General features: G+C 39.4%; 5 protein-coding genes across 6 annotated transcripts; 3 read left to right on the top strand and 2 right to left on the bottom strand.

Moving 5' to 3' along the window:
* Positions 1-2,981: 2,981 nt before the first annotated feature.
* On the top strand, positions 2,982-6,711 carry LOC126789101 (uncharacterized RING finger protein P4H10.07-like). The gene is made up of 6 exons (XM_050515172.1): positions 2,982-3,199; positions 3,740-4,723; positions 5,063-5,236; positions 6,002-6,144; positions 6,244-6,354; positions 6,454-6,711. Exons 1-6 carry the CDS (start codon positions 3,077-3,079, stop codon positions 6,533-6,535), a joined length of 1,617 nt encoding a protein of 538 aa, XP_050371129.1. The 5' UTR covers positions 2,982-3,076; the 3' UTR covers positions 6,536-6,711.
* A 106-nt stretch (positions 6,712-6,817) lies between these two features.
* Positions 6,818-9,102, bottom strand: LOC126782941 (uncharacterized). Its single transcript, XM_050508336.1, has 5 exons — positions 8,704-9,102; positions 7,842-8,576; positions 7,675-7,754; positions 7,487-7,558; positions 6,818-7,397 (listed from the first exon to the last, which is right to left on the bottom strand). Exons 1-5 carry the CDS (start codon positions 9,025-9,027, stop codon positions 7,043-7,045), a joined length of 1,566 nt encoding a protein of 521 aa, XP_050364293.1. The 5' UTR covers positions 9,028-9,102; the 3' UTR covers positions 6,818-7,042.
* Positions 6,818-14,337, top strand: LOC126792546 (uncharacterized). Its single transcript, XM_050518955.1, is given in 2 exon segments — positions 6,818-6,846; positions 13,851-14,337. Coding segments are annotated over 2 exon segments (516 nt in total).
* LOC126783182 (probable E3 ubiquitin-protein ligase RHY1A) lies at positions 11,215-12,638 on the bottom strand. Of its 2 annotated transcripts, none has more exons than XM_050508637.1 (4): positions 12,470-12,638; positions 12,041-12,346; positions 11,833-11,951; positions 11,215-11,712 (listed from the first exon to the last, which is right to left on the bottom strand). In XM_050508637.1, exons 2-4 carry the CDS (start codon positions 12,200-12,202, stop codon positions 11,391-11,393), a joined length of 603 nt encoding a protein of 200 aa, XP_050364594.1. In that variant the 5' UTR covers positions 12,203-12,346; positions 12,470-12,638; the 3' UTR covers positions 11,215-11,390. The 2 variants fall into 2 exon arrangements, with proteins under 2 accessions (XP_050364594.1, XP_050364671.1); XM_050508714.1 differs by having other exon boundaries at positions 12,041-12,307; positions 12,470-12,636.
* A 279-nt stretch (positions 14,338-14,616) lies between the features above and the next one.
* On the top strand, positions 14,617-15,702 carry LOC126792525 (uncharacterized). Its single transcript, XM_050518936.1, is given in 5 exon segments — positions 14,617-14,670; positions 14,768-14,912; positions 15,058-15,200; positions 15,284-15,371; positions 15,482-15,702. Coding segments are annotated over 5 exon segments (651 nt in total).
* Positions 15,703-15,966: the final 264 nt, after the last annotated feature.

Below are 15,966 nucleotides of genomic sequence, written 5' to 3'. Positions count from 1 at the left end.
GAGGCTCGTGGTGCCCCGGACCTGGAGGTGGTGGGTGGCCGTGTGGTGGTGGTGGATGGTCTGGCATTCTACAATATCTCAAATGATTCTGATGAGTTTAGATTTTACGGATCAACTGTGAAATGTGATATATAGAGGGTTATATATTCTGTACGTAGCTCCGATTTGTAGAGTTGAGGGGTACGTATTCCGATTCTTTTCTCTTTTTGGGCGGCAATACGTGGCGAAAAGATAGAAGCTACGGATGGTGATATGGTCGAGTGACCAATGGCCGAGGGGAACGTATCCTCCTCATCTGGAAAATAATAGAGCGCAACTGCAAGTCAGACCAGTATTTGCTCTTGTTTGGTGCTTACCTACAATTCATATGCATGGCTCTTTCAGATGGTGATCGATCTGATATTCATACCACACCTTCAAGTTTTTGGTTTATCATCAGGGTCCCTTATCATCAGAACTCTCTAGCTAATTAATGGGAGAAAGTCTTCGATAGGTTGGTCGTAGATCTGCTCACACAATCTCGAAGGATAATTTAATTTATATTCGAAATAACACCTTGTCGATCTTTTCACGTATAGAGATGCATGTTAGAAATTTTCGACCCTTACATATGAAGATAATATGTTGAATGGTGCTATTAATCTAATGGTCTACCCATTTTCCAAATACTATGTCCTGGTTGAGCTAGCATTTGCAGTAATGTCTTGATTAATTAGTACAGCCAAATTTCTGGTTGCTCGATCGATATGAAGAAATTAACTGAAAAGAAAAATGTTGAAGCTTCTTGAAATGGGCGGCAATGGTACGTACCAGAGACTCCCTTTTCTGATAGACATACAGAGAGCACTATAATGATGCCAGAAATATAGCGATCAGGCATTTAGGCCCATTGTCCTTTACCTCTTGGTGATTTGAAGCTTATTTTCATGGCGTCTACTATTACTTGTAAATACACCAGAAACGTTCCTTTTACATTATCTCTGTATCTTTTATGCACGCTTAAATTATTGTAGAAAGAAATAGGCCTCGTATTTTAGCACGTATGACTCCAAATGAGTGAAAACTACAGCTTAAATTAATGGTGATCGATGTGTTTGTCCCTTTGTTCCTACAGAGAATATCATGCAAATTGATAGAATCGCAGAGTTCAGCTCAAACTAGCTTGTTAATTTGTATAAACAGATGTACGTGCATGAGGCTAGCTTGAGATTGAAACTCGCCTCAACCTTACAACAGGATCAGAAGATTTAGGGGTTGTTCTTAGTCTGAAACAAGACCAGTTACATTCTACGCGAAGTACCAAACTGATCATAATCATACGTCGTCGTCATACATAAAGATCGATCAGAACTATCTTTTCCACTCTTAATTTTCTTTCTATAGCAATAGTACATGCACTTGACACACCAAAAGGGCCTCATAAGGTATTTGGCTAGATTGATCTAGCCCTAAAGTTGATACAGATATCCACTATCTTAGGTTAATTTGGGTTGTCGATCCGGCCATTTCCTATTATGAAGCCCACATTCAAATTTATAATGAGCATTCCACATTTCCACCTTGATACAACACATTACCTGCTCTAATTTTGCGACAAGGACTTCCCCATTTTCGCACACACTTCTAAATTTTTGGTTTGTATTGATGGCCACAGGGGTGGATCTAGGCTTCTTTAGGGGTGACTTAAGCTTCTCCATTGGTCAAGATAAGAAAAAAAATTAGGTTTTAAATCTTTTGATTTTGGATTCTCCCCAATGAAAGCATCCTCAAATACTAACTCTACTCATTTGTTTCACTTATGTACTTTACTCTTCTCTTTCTCAATAACATGTATTCAGCCAAGTATCTTTTCTTCTATAATACTAACTAGGTTACTATCTATTACGTCACTAATATATTCAATTGTATTAGATTATGACTATATATATATATATATATATATATATCATTTTGTCTAATATATATGAATATTCTTTTTCAATAGTATAGGTGTCAATTAGACTAAAATGACAAATTCGAGTCCAAACCGAAGCATTTGAGAAAAAAAAATGTCTTCATGGTTTCAAAGAAATGTCTAATCTGCATTTCTAAAAAAAAAATTGTCTACAAGTCAAAATATGAATTATTTTCATTTCTTATATTTCCAAAGCTTTATTGATCAATCACGATCTTTAATTCAGTTTTGATTGGTCAATCCTTAACCTTTCGAACTGCTAATAGAATGTTCTTGTAAATGAGTTTAGATTATGATGTGCTATATAAATATTTGATTGGTCAATTTATCTTATTTGTATATATGCATTAGAAGAATAAGCCTAATTATTTTCACTGACTAGGTATATCAATTTTGATTTCAATTTTACTAATTATTTTACACCGTCGAGAATCTTCATTATCTTTTTATAATTAAGTTCATGCATCTCCAATTATTCAATCCTAAATCCGCCACTAGATGGCCACTCCAATGACTCCACTCACCTTTTTACTTCAATACTATGGTATCACAGGGATTCGCAGCTTCTAGTCCAAAGATTAAAATTGAGCTCCTACTATAATGTCACTTAAACTTTAAGCATATTGATACGAAATCCCTGAATTAGAGGCCACTAAGAGAACACTTCCGCTTAGGTATAAAGTTATCTTATTCCTGATCACTATAAACTAGGTGACTTTGTTTCTAATAATAGTCAGTCAATCCTTAAGCATGAATTTAGGCCCCTTCCATTTGTTTTTCCCAAGTCTTTTTCCCCACATCTATTTAATTCAATAATTACAATGTCAATGAAAATCTCAATTAATAAATGGCACGTACATAAATGCATCTCACTATTGATTATTACTACAGTCGTTCTCAACTGTTTGAAGCACCAAAGATGAAAAGTCTTTTCTTTACCTCAATCATACGGTAGTCCACAGAATCATCGAATTTGAAATAAACAAGACACCTCTCTCTCTCTCTCTCTCTCTCATTCTCTCTGACTTGGGTGTTGCTTCAATTATCATCATCATCATCATCAAAATCAAACCTTTATTCGTTTTCTCTCAACCCTCTTCTTCTTCCTCCTCGTTCTTGAAAATGGGTTCGAGCTCCAGTCGACTGGGTTCGCCCCCATCTCGGCCCCGACCCAACCGCACCGCCAATCGCTCCATCCTCTCCTCTCTCGTCTGCGGCGGCTCCTCCTCTCGTGCAGCGCACGAGGTTGTCTTCTTCATCGCCCGTTATTGGGTTTTGGTTTGTTTCTGCAAATTTGGATTAAAGATTCGATTTTTATTGGGTTGGATGATTTGGGTTTTGGTTGTTGGGTGCAAAGGTCGGTGCTTTTTAGTGTGATGCAGGAATCCATTGATGAATTTGGGGTTTATATTATGCATTCGATGAGCTTTGGTGCCTTTGTGATTGGTGATTTTGTTGTTGCTTGGTCAATTTGACTTTTTGTTTCTTATGTATCTGTGAATTTGTATATGCTTGGGTATGAGAAAATGCTCATTTAGGGTGGTGATGTTGATTAATGTAGTCAATTATCTAAACTATGGCTCGAATTATGCAAATTGCTTAGGTTCGGCTAAGCAATCGTTAATGAGGAGGAGGAAACAAGGTTAAGCTGAGCATTTTCATGAATCGGTTGGAGAAGTGTTAGCTTAGAATGTTACAAGTGTTGATGTTATTGTTTGCATTGATTGTGTAGTTGGTTTTGTCGAGTATGATAGATAGTGATATGCTTAGGTTCCTTGTTTGCAGATGGAAGATCATCAAGCTGAGCGTCTGGTGAGATATGTTGAGCATTGTGATCGGGGTAGTAATCTGGTTCAGAACTCCACAGATGTATCGTCGTTGATCTCCGGTACAGGGGCAGGGTTTGCCTTCCCTAATACTGAAATTGGATCCTCATCTCAAAGTGTTGTCCCAGCCAGTCAGGGTACTTATTTTGAAGAAGGTTTAAGAAGTCTTGACTCAAGTAACCAGGGGAAGTGCTTGTCCAGGAGTAAGGAGCTCATTTCTCATCCGGTAAGTGCTGGTTGTAATAGTAGGGATAATATTACTGCAGCTAGTACTTCGTTTAAAGAACAACAATCTCCCCATCCAGTCTCTGTGAATAGTTCAGCTAACATGGATGCAGTCAATGGCTCCGCAGACAATAATGCATCTCAGGCCTGTCCTGTGGTTATGCGTCCAAGTAGTTCATCTCCACAAGGGATTGGAACTTCCCGTTCCGATGACATGTCAGTTGAGAATAATGTGGCTGACATCATGGATGTCCATAATACTAATGCTGACACTGCTTCTCTACATGTTTCTGATATACCATTACCTTTTCCCTCGCGCGGAAATGAAACCCATCGGGAGGCAATACCTTCTGGCTTAGGATTCATTGTGTCCAATAGGGAACAAAGCCGGGAAGATGGAAGCGTAGTTCATGTTGATGTCATGAGCATTTCTTCGAATTTTTTGTCCAGTAGTAATGCTGACACAAGTAACCGTGAGTCCAGAAGAAATGGTAGGCGTCTGTTTTGGGATGCATTTTCAAGACGCAGTTCCAGAAGGTTTAATGATTCGCCAACCATACTTTTCTCTACTGATGACACTGAGGATCTAGGGTTTCATGACAGATGGCTACTTGGTTTGAGTGGTGATTTTCTTGATGACCGAAGTGGAGCTGATTCTGGTCACCAGGTCAATAGAACTCATAACTTGAGTGAACGGCGCCGGCAGTCTAGATCAGAGGTGACCTTCTAAAACTGTAAAAAGCTTTTGTGATATTCTTTCAATCATTTGAGTTAGCTTGGATCTGAAAATTGGCAGTCTGGTTCCATTGACTTGAGTGGCTTTGTGTTATATGGAATAATCTTTAGGTGTACTGTACACTCATCTATAACATTATATTGATATAGCATTATAGCATGATATGTTACCGTGCATTTTATATTACTTAAATATTACATTATAAAGTGTTATTCAAAGATGCAACCCAAAAAGCATCTTGTTATAGGGCAGAGAATTCTAGAAATAGTAGATAACAGCTTTGTTCTCATCTTCCCCAATAATTTGCCCGACTCTTAACAGGTCTGGGAAAGGCTTCGTGGTGGCCTTGATGGTAATGGTCACCGCAATACTACTTGTCCTACAGGAATTCACCCTAGAGGCATGTGCTCATGTAGTTCATTCCTGATGACTGAAGAGTCTAGTGCTAGGGCTAGTATATCGAGAATTGTCATGCTTGCTGAAGCTCTGTTTGAGGTAAATATCTTTCCTCAGGCACTTTTTTTTTCTGTTGTTCAAGATGGTGATACTGTGTATCATTTCCAAAAGCTGCTTTCATGTTTTAGTCTATCATAATGAAGCTTCAAATATTCTTGTCTAGGGTCTGCATTCATTTCAAAAGGTCAAGTCTTCTATGGTCACATACATCTGATTAGGTACCACTGTTAGTTACTAACGGGTGAAGACAATTACAAAATCTTGTTTCTCATTCACCAATTTTGGATGAATTGCTCACTATATTTTGCTACTGGTGCTTATTAATCTCTGTATGTAAATTTCTGGCAAGTATATGTTAGGAGCCTGGTTAATTGAACAACACAGGCTTCAAGCAGATCTTGTGGAAGTTGAAGCCTTTTAAGTATGTATTACTGTGACTGCACTTACTGTTAATGGTTAGAGTGCTTTTCCGGATGTCATCATTAATGACACTAATTAAGCTGAGAAATATATAAACTTATTTCTCTAGGGAAGTGATATTCACAAATCACATCTCAATGTTTTCCAGTCTGGCTTCTGTTCTGTGGGAACATGTCCATGTGTCTTTCAACTTTTTGGTTACTTATTGTATATAGCTTAGAGCATCTCTATACTTGGTATTCCGTACAGGTATGCTTCCTGGTCTGAAGGATTTAGTTATAATAATGTTACAGTTTCATCTGTCTGCACTTCGGAGATACAAATGGATTATATCAACGGAGCTCCGTTGCATAATTTTGTAACATTCTAATTTGCAACATGCAGGTTTTGGATGAAATTCACCGCCAACCTGTGTCACTTTCTCTGTCTATGGTCTCAGTCCCTGCCCCAGCATCTGTTGTGGACTCGTTTCCTCTTAAGAGTCACACTAAGCTTGACAAGTTGAAGCATGGGGATGATGTTGAACAGTAAGTTATAGTTATTTCAATTTGTTCTCTTGGTTACTTACTAACAGTGGGCATAATGCATTTGTCAGTGTTTGATCATTGTGAGTTAATAATTGATAGGTGCTACATCTGCCTCGCTGAGTATGAGGAAGGGGACAAAGTTCGAGTTCTGCCCTGTCACCATGAGTATCACATGTCATGTGTGGACAAGTGGCTCAAAGAGATACATGGGTATGCTTATTGCCATCCCCTGCTTTTATCGTTCATCATTATCCTTCATATGACCTTGTTTCATGCTGATATTCTTTTGGTTTCTTATCCTACTTACAGAGTTTGTCCACTTTGTCGAGGAGATGTTCGTGAAGGTTTGAATGATTGTTCTGTATCGAACTCGGGGATTCCTTCCATTTGATAATAATTGTACATATGAATCTGTATATATATTGATGGTCCATCGCATTTGCAATCACGTACCTATTTGTCCGCTGCAGACAAATACTAACTCATTTTGTGCTCAGTGCTAACCTCATGATGCGGATTTGTAGTACTTGTACAGAGATTAAGAAATACTAGATATGTTTATCGATATAGCATCCCTGACATTACTTTTAACTTTCTCCTCCCTTTGAATATGCAGAGGCTTCCACAAATTGATAATTAGTCACAGATAAACATGATACACATTCTGCACAAAATGGGAGCACTTGAATAAATCACCAACCTGTTACTCTAGGAGAGCAACAAGGAGAAATTACATTTGCCTAATTACAAGTCAAACATAGAGTTTGAGTTACTTTGTTAGCCAAGTTTTTTCCAGAACCATAAACGATTTCCCAATCAAAATACATGATATGAAAACAGAGCACATTACTACTCCCCTAGAAGGCATTACCCAGAAAATGAATCAGTGCCGGTGTGATCAATAACCATGTCCAGGGATCCAGAAGGGGTTCTGGTTCTGATCTTGGGCAAAAGATGGTTTAGATCTCAGCTTGCTGGCATTGCTTCCATCGCCAGTAGTGTGATCATCACAGAAAGGATTGGTTTCATGGAACCTTGAAGTGCCACTACTATAGTATGCATGATGATCTCGGTTAGCAAAGAGATTCGGGTGACAATTTTCATCATCATCTTGGAATGTCGTCCATCGCGCCGAGTTCATGCCATGCTTCTCTCTTGCTGCATTCCTCAAGCTCTCCATTTCCCCAACGTGATCCTTGAATTCTTTCTTCACCACATCCAGAACCACATCGCCATACCGATCACACCATGACCTGCAACATTTGATACAAACGAGAGCTCAAAAGGGTGACATTTAGCTGATTCTAGGCTCAATAGTTAAACGATTTGAACTTGAACTTACTTGGGGAAAAACTTCTTTAGTTCAGCCTTGTCTACTGGAAGCTTAGTCGAAATTGCTTCAATTTGGTCATTCCTGATCAAGTCCCCGGAATCAAACTCATGTCTTTTAAAAAGAAAGATTGTATGTTTTTTTTTTCCGAATCAATGCTCATGCTCTAGTCACAAGAAAGTAGAACAGAAAATGCTTACGAAAACTTGAGATTCGGATTTGATGTGCAAAGCTCGGTCTGAATCCTCGATAGCTCCTTCTTTATCTTGTCCCCTACAACCTGCAAATTGTGAAGACGACCAAGATTCAATCACAGTTCAGTTCTCAAATAACAAGGCAAAGCATTAAGAAATTAAATCAGCAATACCTTATCAATGAAGAAATCAGAAGGAGAACCATCTGAAAGAAGCTTCCTCTTAATCAGCTTAGTGTCTGGCCCTTCACCCATGGGGCTTGCCACAAGCCTCACATGAACTTCACTGTCTGATCTCTCATTAAGAGGCAGAGGAGTTGTCTCATCCTCTGACTCATTCCTCTTCCATTTTTTCAACCCATCAAACCCCCATTTCTTCTTAGCCGATTTCGAAGGTGTTTGATCCTGCTCGACACAGTTCTCATCACCATTCCCCTCTTTCTGTTCTTTATGAAACAGGTTCCTAAACGGTTTCCTCTTAGTCCTATCCGAGCTACCACTCTCTTTCACCGGAGGCAAGCTTTCCGGCATTAGAATTGAGTTTGTTTCATGCTTAGAATTGTTGGCCAAATCGAAAATGCTCCTCTCTTCTCTGTTCTTCCCCTGTTTGTAAGGCGAGACAAACCCCAATACCGAAGCTGCTCCTTTGCTTTGCTTCATTGCCGAGCCATGCTTCCCTTTGTTGCTCTTTGAATTCGATCCCTCTTTGTTCGTCAAGCTTTTGTCATCCTTCAAGTCAATTACAGACCACTCCTCCTCAGCATTCTCTTTGGTCTCCTTAAGTGGTGCCCCAGAAACAATTACATCTCTGGCCTCAATCTCAGCTCCTTGCACTGCCAATCTCTGCAGCAGTGGCCTCTTCGAAGAATGGTACTCATCTTCGGATATACATTTTGCATACAACAGCTCCTACGACATTAACAAATGACCGTTAATCTCAGTGGATCGCGGCATCAGGAACAATTTGACACTTACAATACTCCATCGCGTAATTATAAAAATGTATAAAGAAGGAAGAGAGGTTGGAATTTCTTACCTGCAAGAAAAGCAGCTTATCTCTCAAGATCACTGGCTGCTCATGCTCGGCAGGAGCAGATATGAGGGTATCAAGCAAATGGGATCGAAAAGCTGAGACTTCAGTCTCGGCCAAAATGCCTTCTTTGTGAAGACCCATCAAGTTGAGAATCTGGTGGAAAGAGTCCTGCTGCCATTTGAGATTGTCGGACTGAAGCTTAGACTGCTTTTTCTCCGCGGCCGGTAAGCGGCGTTTCTTGAAGCTGAAGGGAAGGATGGTCTTGCATAAAGAGGTGACAGACTCATGGAGAGAGGAGTAGTATGTGGGTGCGTATGAGTACACCATTCTTGAAATTCTTGGATGTTGATGATTCGATGAATTGCCTAAAGGATTAGAGAGATATCGAGAGTTTGTGTAAGATGCCAGAGCTGTGAATCTGGTTTTGGATGAGCTTAGTGAGGGAGAGAGAGAGAGAGAGAGAGAGAGAGAGGTTTTGAATTTGGGTAGAAGGAAAACGGTCACTAGGAACTAGCCGTTGAGAAGAGTCTTTTCAAACCCGCATGGTGGCAAAAGTAAGTGAGGAGACGTCGTCGTTTTGGTGTTTGGGAATTGGAAATCTCACTTTATTTTCACTATCATAGTTGAGAGACGTTTTCATGGCTAATGGTATCAATAATTACAAAGGAATATGGTACATTTCTAGGAAGCACGGAAACGTGCATACACCCCACGTTTTCCGCTTCCGAAGCGGAACACACCCCACGTTTTCCGCTTCCGAAGCGGAACCACTCAGGAACCACTCCGGAAACGTCCGGAAATGCCCGAAAACATGTTTCTAAAAAAATGAGTTTTAGAAACGCGGTGGAAACGCGAGTTTCTGAATTGGAAAAGCGGTGGAAACGCGAGTTTCCAAAAAATAAAAGTTTTTTAATGTTTTTTTTATTTGAGATTTTGAGTTATTTAAACTAAAAATTTGTTATTATATTTATTTTTTTTTGTATAATTTATATTTTTTTTATTTCGACGTTTCCAAAACGTACCCGTTTCCTAATTTTTTTAAAAAACACGCTTTCGCGTTTCTAAACGTTTCGCTTCCACGTACCCGTATCCGATTCCGTGCAGCCTAGGTACATTTAGGCTATTGTCCTAAATATGAATCTTCTTCACTTGCATTAAAGATTTAAAATTAGCACTACATTATTGCACAATGTCAATTAATAGGAAAATCAATTTAAAAAGTACTATAATTGGTAGGTATTCAAGTTTTACAAACAATGAGAAGTATAATAGTGATCGTTTTTCTTCATACTTTCTACATTGCTTTTTTATTATAGTGAAAGTTATCGATGGTGGGTTTATAGCTAGGAACATTGTTTACTTAGATAAGCATCTTTTTGAAGGACTTGTATATGATTTACTATAGTAATGATCTTTGAAATAAATTTTTTTATAACACCTATATGGAGGGGGGCAAAACGTATGGCTTAGACATATAACAAATTTTAAATAAAAAACAGTGTACTAGTAGCAACCTAATTCGTGCAATGTGTCTCAATGCAATGGCGTGCAATGTTCCTGTCACATATGCAAACTTTCAGACGTTTTGGACTCTTGTTTATCACTCACTCTATGCTAGTCTCTAATCACAAAGAAAAACAACTCACAAATAATCAAAGCAAATCTTAAAAGCTTAAATAATTAACACAAACCAGCAAATGAAATCAAGGCATGCAGATATTTGGCATTTGATTACAACATAACGGTGCTCTCCACCTTCACACAGGATGGTGGAGACTTTTAACCAAATCAGGATGAGAATAATGGATGTCTAGTTGATCTCTAGGATGTGATAAGGCCAACATACATAGTTGTTTAAACCTTGTCACTTAATGATTTAAACTTATGATCAAGCACCAATATATGAGAGTGATGATTCACCTAAATGAAAGGTCTAATAAGTAATTAACAAATAAAAAGAAAGAGGAAGAGACCAATACAGCAAGGCAATCCCATTCCCCATATGTTCAAGGGCCCTAGTCACATGTGAGGTGCATTATCTTTAAATTCAATTCAGGAGGAGGTAGGGAGAAACGAATTGATAGGCTGGACTGTGACACTCGGTGGAATTATATTCATTCGATCACTTGCATTTCTTTCAAAACTCTTCTCTGCAATTTGTTCATGCTTAAAGTTATTATGGGAGAATTCAAGAAGGCTCTATATGTCCCTTTCTGTTATGGAAGAGGAATTATTGATTGATGGCTTGTGTGACTAGGTTGATTTATACTTTACAACAATGCAAATTTGTGTACTCTCATTTCCAGTAGCTAGATTAAGCTTTAGAACTCTAATCATAGTCGAACTTTTTCAAGAAATGTTGAATTCCAAATTCTGATATTCGATATTTGATTTGCATGGGATAAAATGAGCTAGCCAGGTTTTGATGTGCTTCGATCTCTTCTCGTTATGTTTATCTAGCTATGAGTGTCTAATTTGAGAAGAATATGAAATAATTTCTACAACGAAGCACCAACCATATACATACATAATTCATTCACACACCGAGTGCCTTGCTAGTCCTTCTTGAACAAAATTACATGACAGATACAAGCTAATGCTCCATAAAGGAACACCCTGATCTCAAACCAGCCACCCTACAGCTGCAAAGCTCATTGCAGAGAATTAACACGAATTAAAGAGAAGTAAATTTACTGGGACACTACAGCTATGGCCATTCTGCAACAAGGGCAATGAGCATTCTTCTCTAGCCATGGGATCATACACCCAGAATGGAACCTATGTGCACAAGGCAGGTGCACCAGGGTCTCACCAGGCCTGAACCTCTCGAGGCAAACAGCGCACTCATCTTGGTCAGACGACTTCCAGCTCAACTTTGCCCAGCTGAACTTCCTTGACCCAGTCTTAGTTGTCTTCTTTGATCCATACACTTCTCTGTGCAACTCTTTCATAATCATGGCAGATATTCCATCATCCACAACAATTCTCAATGATCCTTCCTTGCTAATTAGCCTAAACCCAAATCATCATTAATTTGTAAAAGAAAACTAACAGATCATTCATTTTGGTAGTTAATTAACATGGTATATATGAAGGGTGTAACTGTGTAAGTACTAAGTAGTAAGTAGTCACCTCTTGGGTTGTGACTTTTTCTGTGTTCTCAGTCTTTCATCTAGTCTATCCTTTGCAACTCTAGCTTCAACTCCTAGCTTCTCGTCCGTGTATGAAGCCTGATTCAGCTTGCTTCTTTGCTATAACATCCAACACGTACAATTTAAGATCAAGTCCTCCCCAAACATAAGGAAAAATCAAATCTTAGACACAGTAGTTGATTAATTACCAGAGAAAACGTTGAGGTTTGATGAGTTTCATGGTTGCTAGCATACAAGCAAAAGGATGGGCGTCTGCTGCAGCCATTTGTATTAGCCAGACTAGGTGATTCACCGCTCCGATGGACTCGTCTCCTCCGAGCACATTCCACACCAGGAAGCATCCCCGCCATTGCAGCTAATTAAGGTCTGACTATGATCACTACGAGCTCTGTAACCACAAAACTTAAATATACACGGTTGGCGCTAGAAGTGCTATGTTGATCGATGAACTTCTCCTATTTATAAACAACAAATCTCTTCAGATATGAAGCTGCCTGAAATGATGAAGGAGAAAGAAGATAGTAGTACGTGAGAATAGAAAGACGGTTTGTTCTGATAGGAAGAAAACAATTGTGACCTAATCAGAAGCATGATAGGAGACAAACGAGGGTCCATACCATTGATGGTAGCTAAAACCATCTGAATCAATCAAGTCTTCAACCTCTGTTCTCATCTCTTCTCAATTATGGGTGTGAGAAGAAGAAGAGAAGAAGAAAAGTAAGAAGAGGGTTGAGGAACAAGGTGGGAAAGGGCATGGAAAGAGTGAGGAAGTTTCCATTGAGCTTATTAAAGAATCAGAATTTGTTGTAATTCTGACCAGAAAAGAAGCACTAATTTGGGTACACAAGGGTGAGCCACGTCACCAAGCAAATCTCTTCTTGAATTTGGCCCTTACGTTGTGCTACAATTTTAGTGAAATTGGTAAATTGTTGGTTTTGAGCTTCATTGCTTTTAATTCTGATTTCTATGGTGGAAAATCTGCTCTTATATATAGCTCACATTTCCCCCCTTGATGGAAGAGACTCAAGAGATGGTAATTTCATAGTTCCATTTTTTCGTTCTTGATTGGAACTTAATTACATGCTCCATGTAGACATCCCCTATTTAGTATGGGAAATATGGGAAAATCCATTTGTTACTGTATTTGGCAGCTAAGCATGTGAAACAGTGTGAGTTATAAAGGAAATTGTGATTAAAATTATAAATAAGCGGTTCAGATAGTTTAGATGTCACATCATTGTTTTAGATATAAATATCTTTTTATGAGTAGCAAACTTTATGATTCAGAAGTGTATTCTCGTATAGTCACCTTAATGTACTTCATACAATCACTTTATACTTACTACTTAGTAACCTTTTATTAAGATTTCAATAAAAAGTTGTTAATAATCGTACCTTTTTTTTTTTCATAACTCCACTCTCCAACACTTCTTTAACATATTTAGAATCCGAAGTCCCGACAATGATTTCATGTAACATGCTAATTAAGTAGATGGCATGTTAGGGGAATAAGGAAGGATTCTCAAGATCGCATAAGTTCATTATCAAATTTGGCCGACCTGTTACATGCTAATCCCATAATCTCAAGATCGCATAAGACACTTAAATAAGCAAATACCCAAATCCCATAATCTCCTCAGAAGGTGTGTACACGTCATCACAAACCTAATTGGGCTTGATCACAAGCCCAACGTAAGTTCAACAACGTTACATACAACCCGGCCCATATCTGACTTGAAATATTGGTAACACACCAACACATTGCTTAATTTGGGTGAATGAGCGATAAACTCTGAGCTTCCCCACGAATCCGGGCCTTCACAATTACACCTCAAAACCACCACCACACCACCTCCACCAAAAACAACACCCGCCACCATCCTTTAACTTGAAAAAAATCATACACGATCGTATTGGATCCATCACCAACGACATCGGAAATAGTGACCGGAGAATGGACTTCAGAATAGTGGATCAGCCGGACTCAACTTCACCTAGCAGCCTCAGGAAAAAACTACGTTCCATTTGCATTATCCCTTGCTTCAACAACCATAAATCCCATCACCACAACAACAACAACCACCACCACCACAACCACAGCTACGGCTCCACCACCGCCCCTACGACTCCACAAGGGTGCAGCGCCAGCGGCCGGAATCGAGATGATCTAGGCCTCCTACGTCCCTCCGACGCCTCCCTCTCCACCCCGAGATCAGCGCGCTCCCACCACCACCACGAGTTCTCCGAGCTCAAGGATAAGTGTCGCAAAGCCATTGGCCGAATGGGGCGCAACAGCGGGAGGAGGCACTCCGGGGACTTCAAATACGACGAGTTGAGTTACGCGCTCAACTTTGATCACGAGGACTCCAGCATGGATGACGATAGCTTTCCCCTCAGGAACTTCTCGGCGAGGTTGCCGCATTCTCCCCCGGCTGAGTCTGCCGCCGCTTCTCCGGTGTCGAAGGAGATAACCGCTTGTAGCTAAATCAATCTCCGCCTGAGGGATTGATCGAGATTAATTCATTATTGAATGCACTAGGGCTAATTGTGTTTCTCTGTTTATACACATTTACGCTGTATATATATTTATGTAAATAAACTACGTATCCTTTCTGTAGCTAAGTTACTCCTGGGCAGAGGGACTGAGGATTATTCGTTTGATTGACTGGGTTAATTGTGTTTTATCTGTAACTGTTTATACATATTGTATATTGTTGCTGTATATAAACTTACATTGATTACGTAACCGTTCTTAACTTCACAAATGGATACTAACGAATTAGATTGCGGAGGCGAAGGCATATATGTACAGATGCTCGTAATAATCATCGTGGAATTTCTGATCATCTTGTTTTGTTTAATTTGTGTCGCATATGTATTACCCTTTACCTGAAGAGTTGTGAATGTCTATTTAGCGCAAGCGGTTATTGATAGCAATGGATGTGGCATTTGGAATGGAGTACCTGCATGGAAAGAATATAGTGCACTTTGATTTGAAAAGTGACAATTTACTTGTAAATCTGCGAGATCCACACCGGCCGATTTGCAAGGCATGTGACTCGACCGCTCTTCCTTGCATTTAGAATGGTTTATTTGCAGCAAATAATTTCCCATGATGTTCCATATAGTAATCTAGTGACATGAATTAATAAAGTATTTGTAAGACCTTGATCAAAGTTTTTTTTTTTTTTTGGAAATGAAGACCTTGATCAAAGTTGACTCAAAAAGAATATTCACATTTGGGCCTATCGAAGGTGTCAGACACTGATCTCCGGTGGTGTGCGAGGAACACTTCCTTGGATGGCACCTGAACTTTTGAATGGTAGCAGTAGCCTTGTCTCTGAGAAGGTTTGTGTTGTCCTTTTTTCCCTTGAAACGTTGATGGTCTCTTGGGTATGGTTTTATTGACCTCTTTTTTCTTTGGGAATTAGGTTGATGTGTTTTCTTTTGGTATCGTACTGTGGGAGCTCCTCACTGGAGAAGAACCATATGGTGACTTGCACTATGGTGCTATCATAGGTGTTCTACTCACTAATATAACTTGTTATTTCTGTAAACATGCTTGATTCATTTATGGCTTACCAGGATTGAGAGTTAATTGATAGTGAGCTGTTCATATATGATTGCAGGCGGTATTGTGAGCAATACATTGCGGCCACCGATCCCCAAGTCTTGTGATCCGGAGTGGAAAACATTGATGGAGAGATGTTGGTCAGCTGAGCCATCTGAGAGACTGAATTTCACCGAGATCGCAAACCAATTACGTGCTATGGCTGCAAAGATTCCTCCTAAAGTGCAAGGCCAAGCACAGCAGAAACCGCCCTCGATGCAGCCTCCGGTTCCAAAGTGACATGCAGGAAATTTCTTGGTCATCCCAGCTGTGTCTCACCCTTGTTCCCAGCCATTGGAAGATGCTTGGTGTCCTTGTTTTGATTTGATTAGGAAAGGCTTGTTTCTTTGTTTCACAGAATCTTATAATGTTGTCGACTCTGTTGGGTATGACGGTTTACCTTTGAATCAATTGTTTGCTATCACGTTTCGACATAAATATACAAGAATCTGAGGATTGGATTGGTTGTATGCTCTTTCTCTGTTGGTTTCATGGCTTTGTTCA

This window comes from Argentina anserina, chromosome 1 (genome assembly GCF_933775445.1).
Source record: "Argentina anserina chromosome 1, drPotAnse1.1, whole genome shotgun sequence".
In the NCBI taxonomy this organism is placed as follows: Eukaryota; Viridiplantae; Streptophyta; class Magnoliopsida; order Rosales; family Rosaceae; genus Argentina; species Argentina anserina.
Note: the sequence above shows the minus strand (reverse complement) of the source record. Positions and strands in the feature narration are given on the sequence as shown.

Bases quoted from the DNA above. Each gene is read 5' to 3' on its own strand.
- LOC126789101 (XM_050515172.1), top strand. From the start codon at position 3,077: ATGGGTTCGAGCTCCAGTCGACTGGGTTCGCCCCCATCTCGGCCCCGA. The intron at 4,724-5,062 runs GTGACCTTCTAA...GACTCTTAACAG, and splicing joins GCCGGCAGTCTAGATCAGAG to GTCTGGGAAAGGCTTCGTGG. The intron at 5,237-6,001 runs GTAAATATCTTT...TGCAACATGCAG, and splicing joins TTGCTGAAGCTCTGTTTGAG to GTTTTGGATGAAATTCACCG.
- LOC126782941 (XM_050508336.1), bottom strand. From the start codon at position 9,027: ATGGTGTACTCATACGCACCCACATACTACTCCTCTCTCCATGAGTCT. The intron at 7,755-7,841 runs GTATTGCTGATT...CACAATTTGCAG, and splicing joins CTGATTTCTTCATTGATAAG to GTTGTAGGGGACAAGATAAA. The intron at 7,559-7,674 runs GTAAGCATTTTC...GGACTTGATCAG, and splicing joins AATCCGAATCTCAAGTTTTC to GAATGACCAAATTGAAGCAA.
- LOC126783182 (XM_050508637.1), bottom strand. From the start codon at position 12,202: ATGGCGGGGATGCTTCCTGGTGTGGAATGTGCTCGGAGGAGACGAGTC. The intron at 11,952-12,040 runs GTAATTAATCAA...TGGATGTTATAG, and splicing joins AAACCTCAACGTTTTCTCTG to CAAAGAAGCAAGCTGAATCA. The intron at 11,713-11,832 runs GTGACTACTTAC...ATTTGGGTTTAG, and splicing joins AAAAAGTCACAACCCAAGAG to GCTAATTAGCAAGGAAGGAT.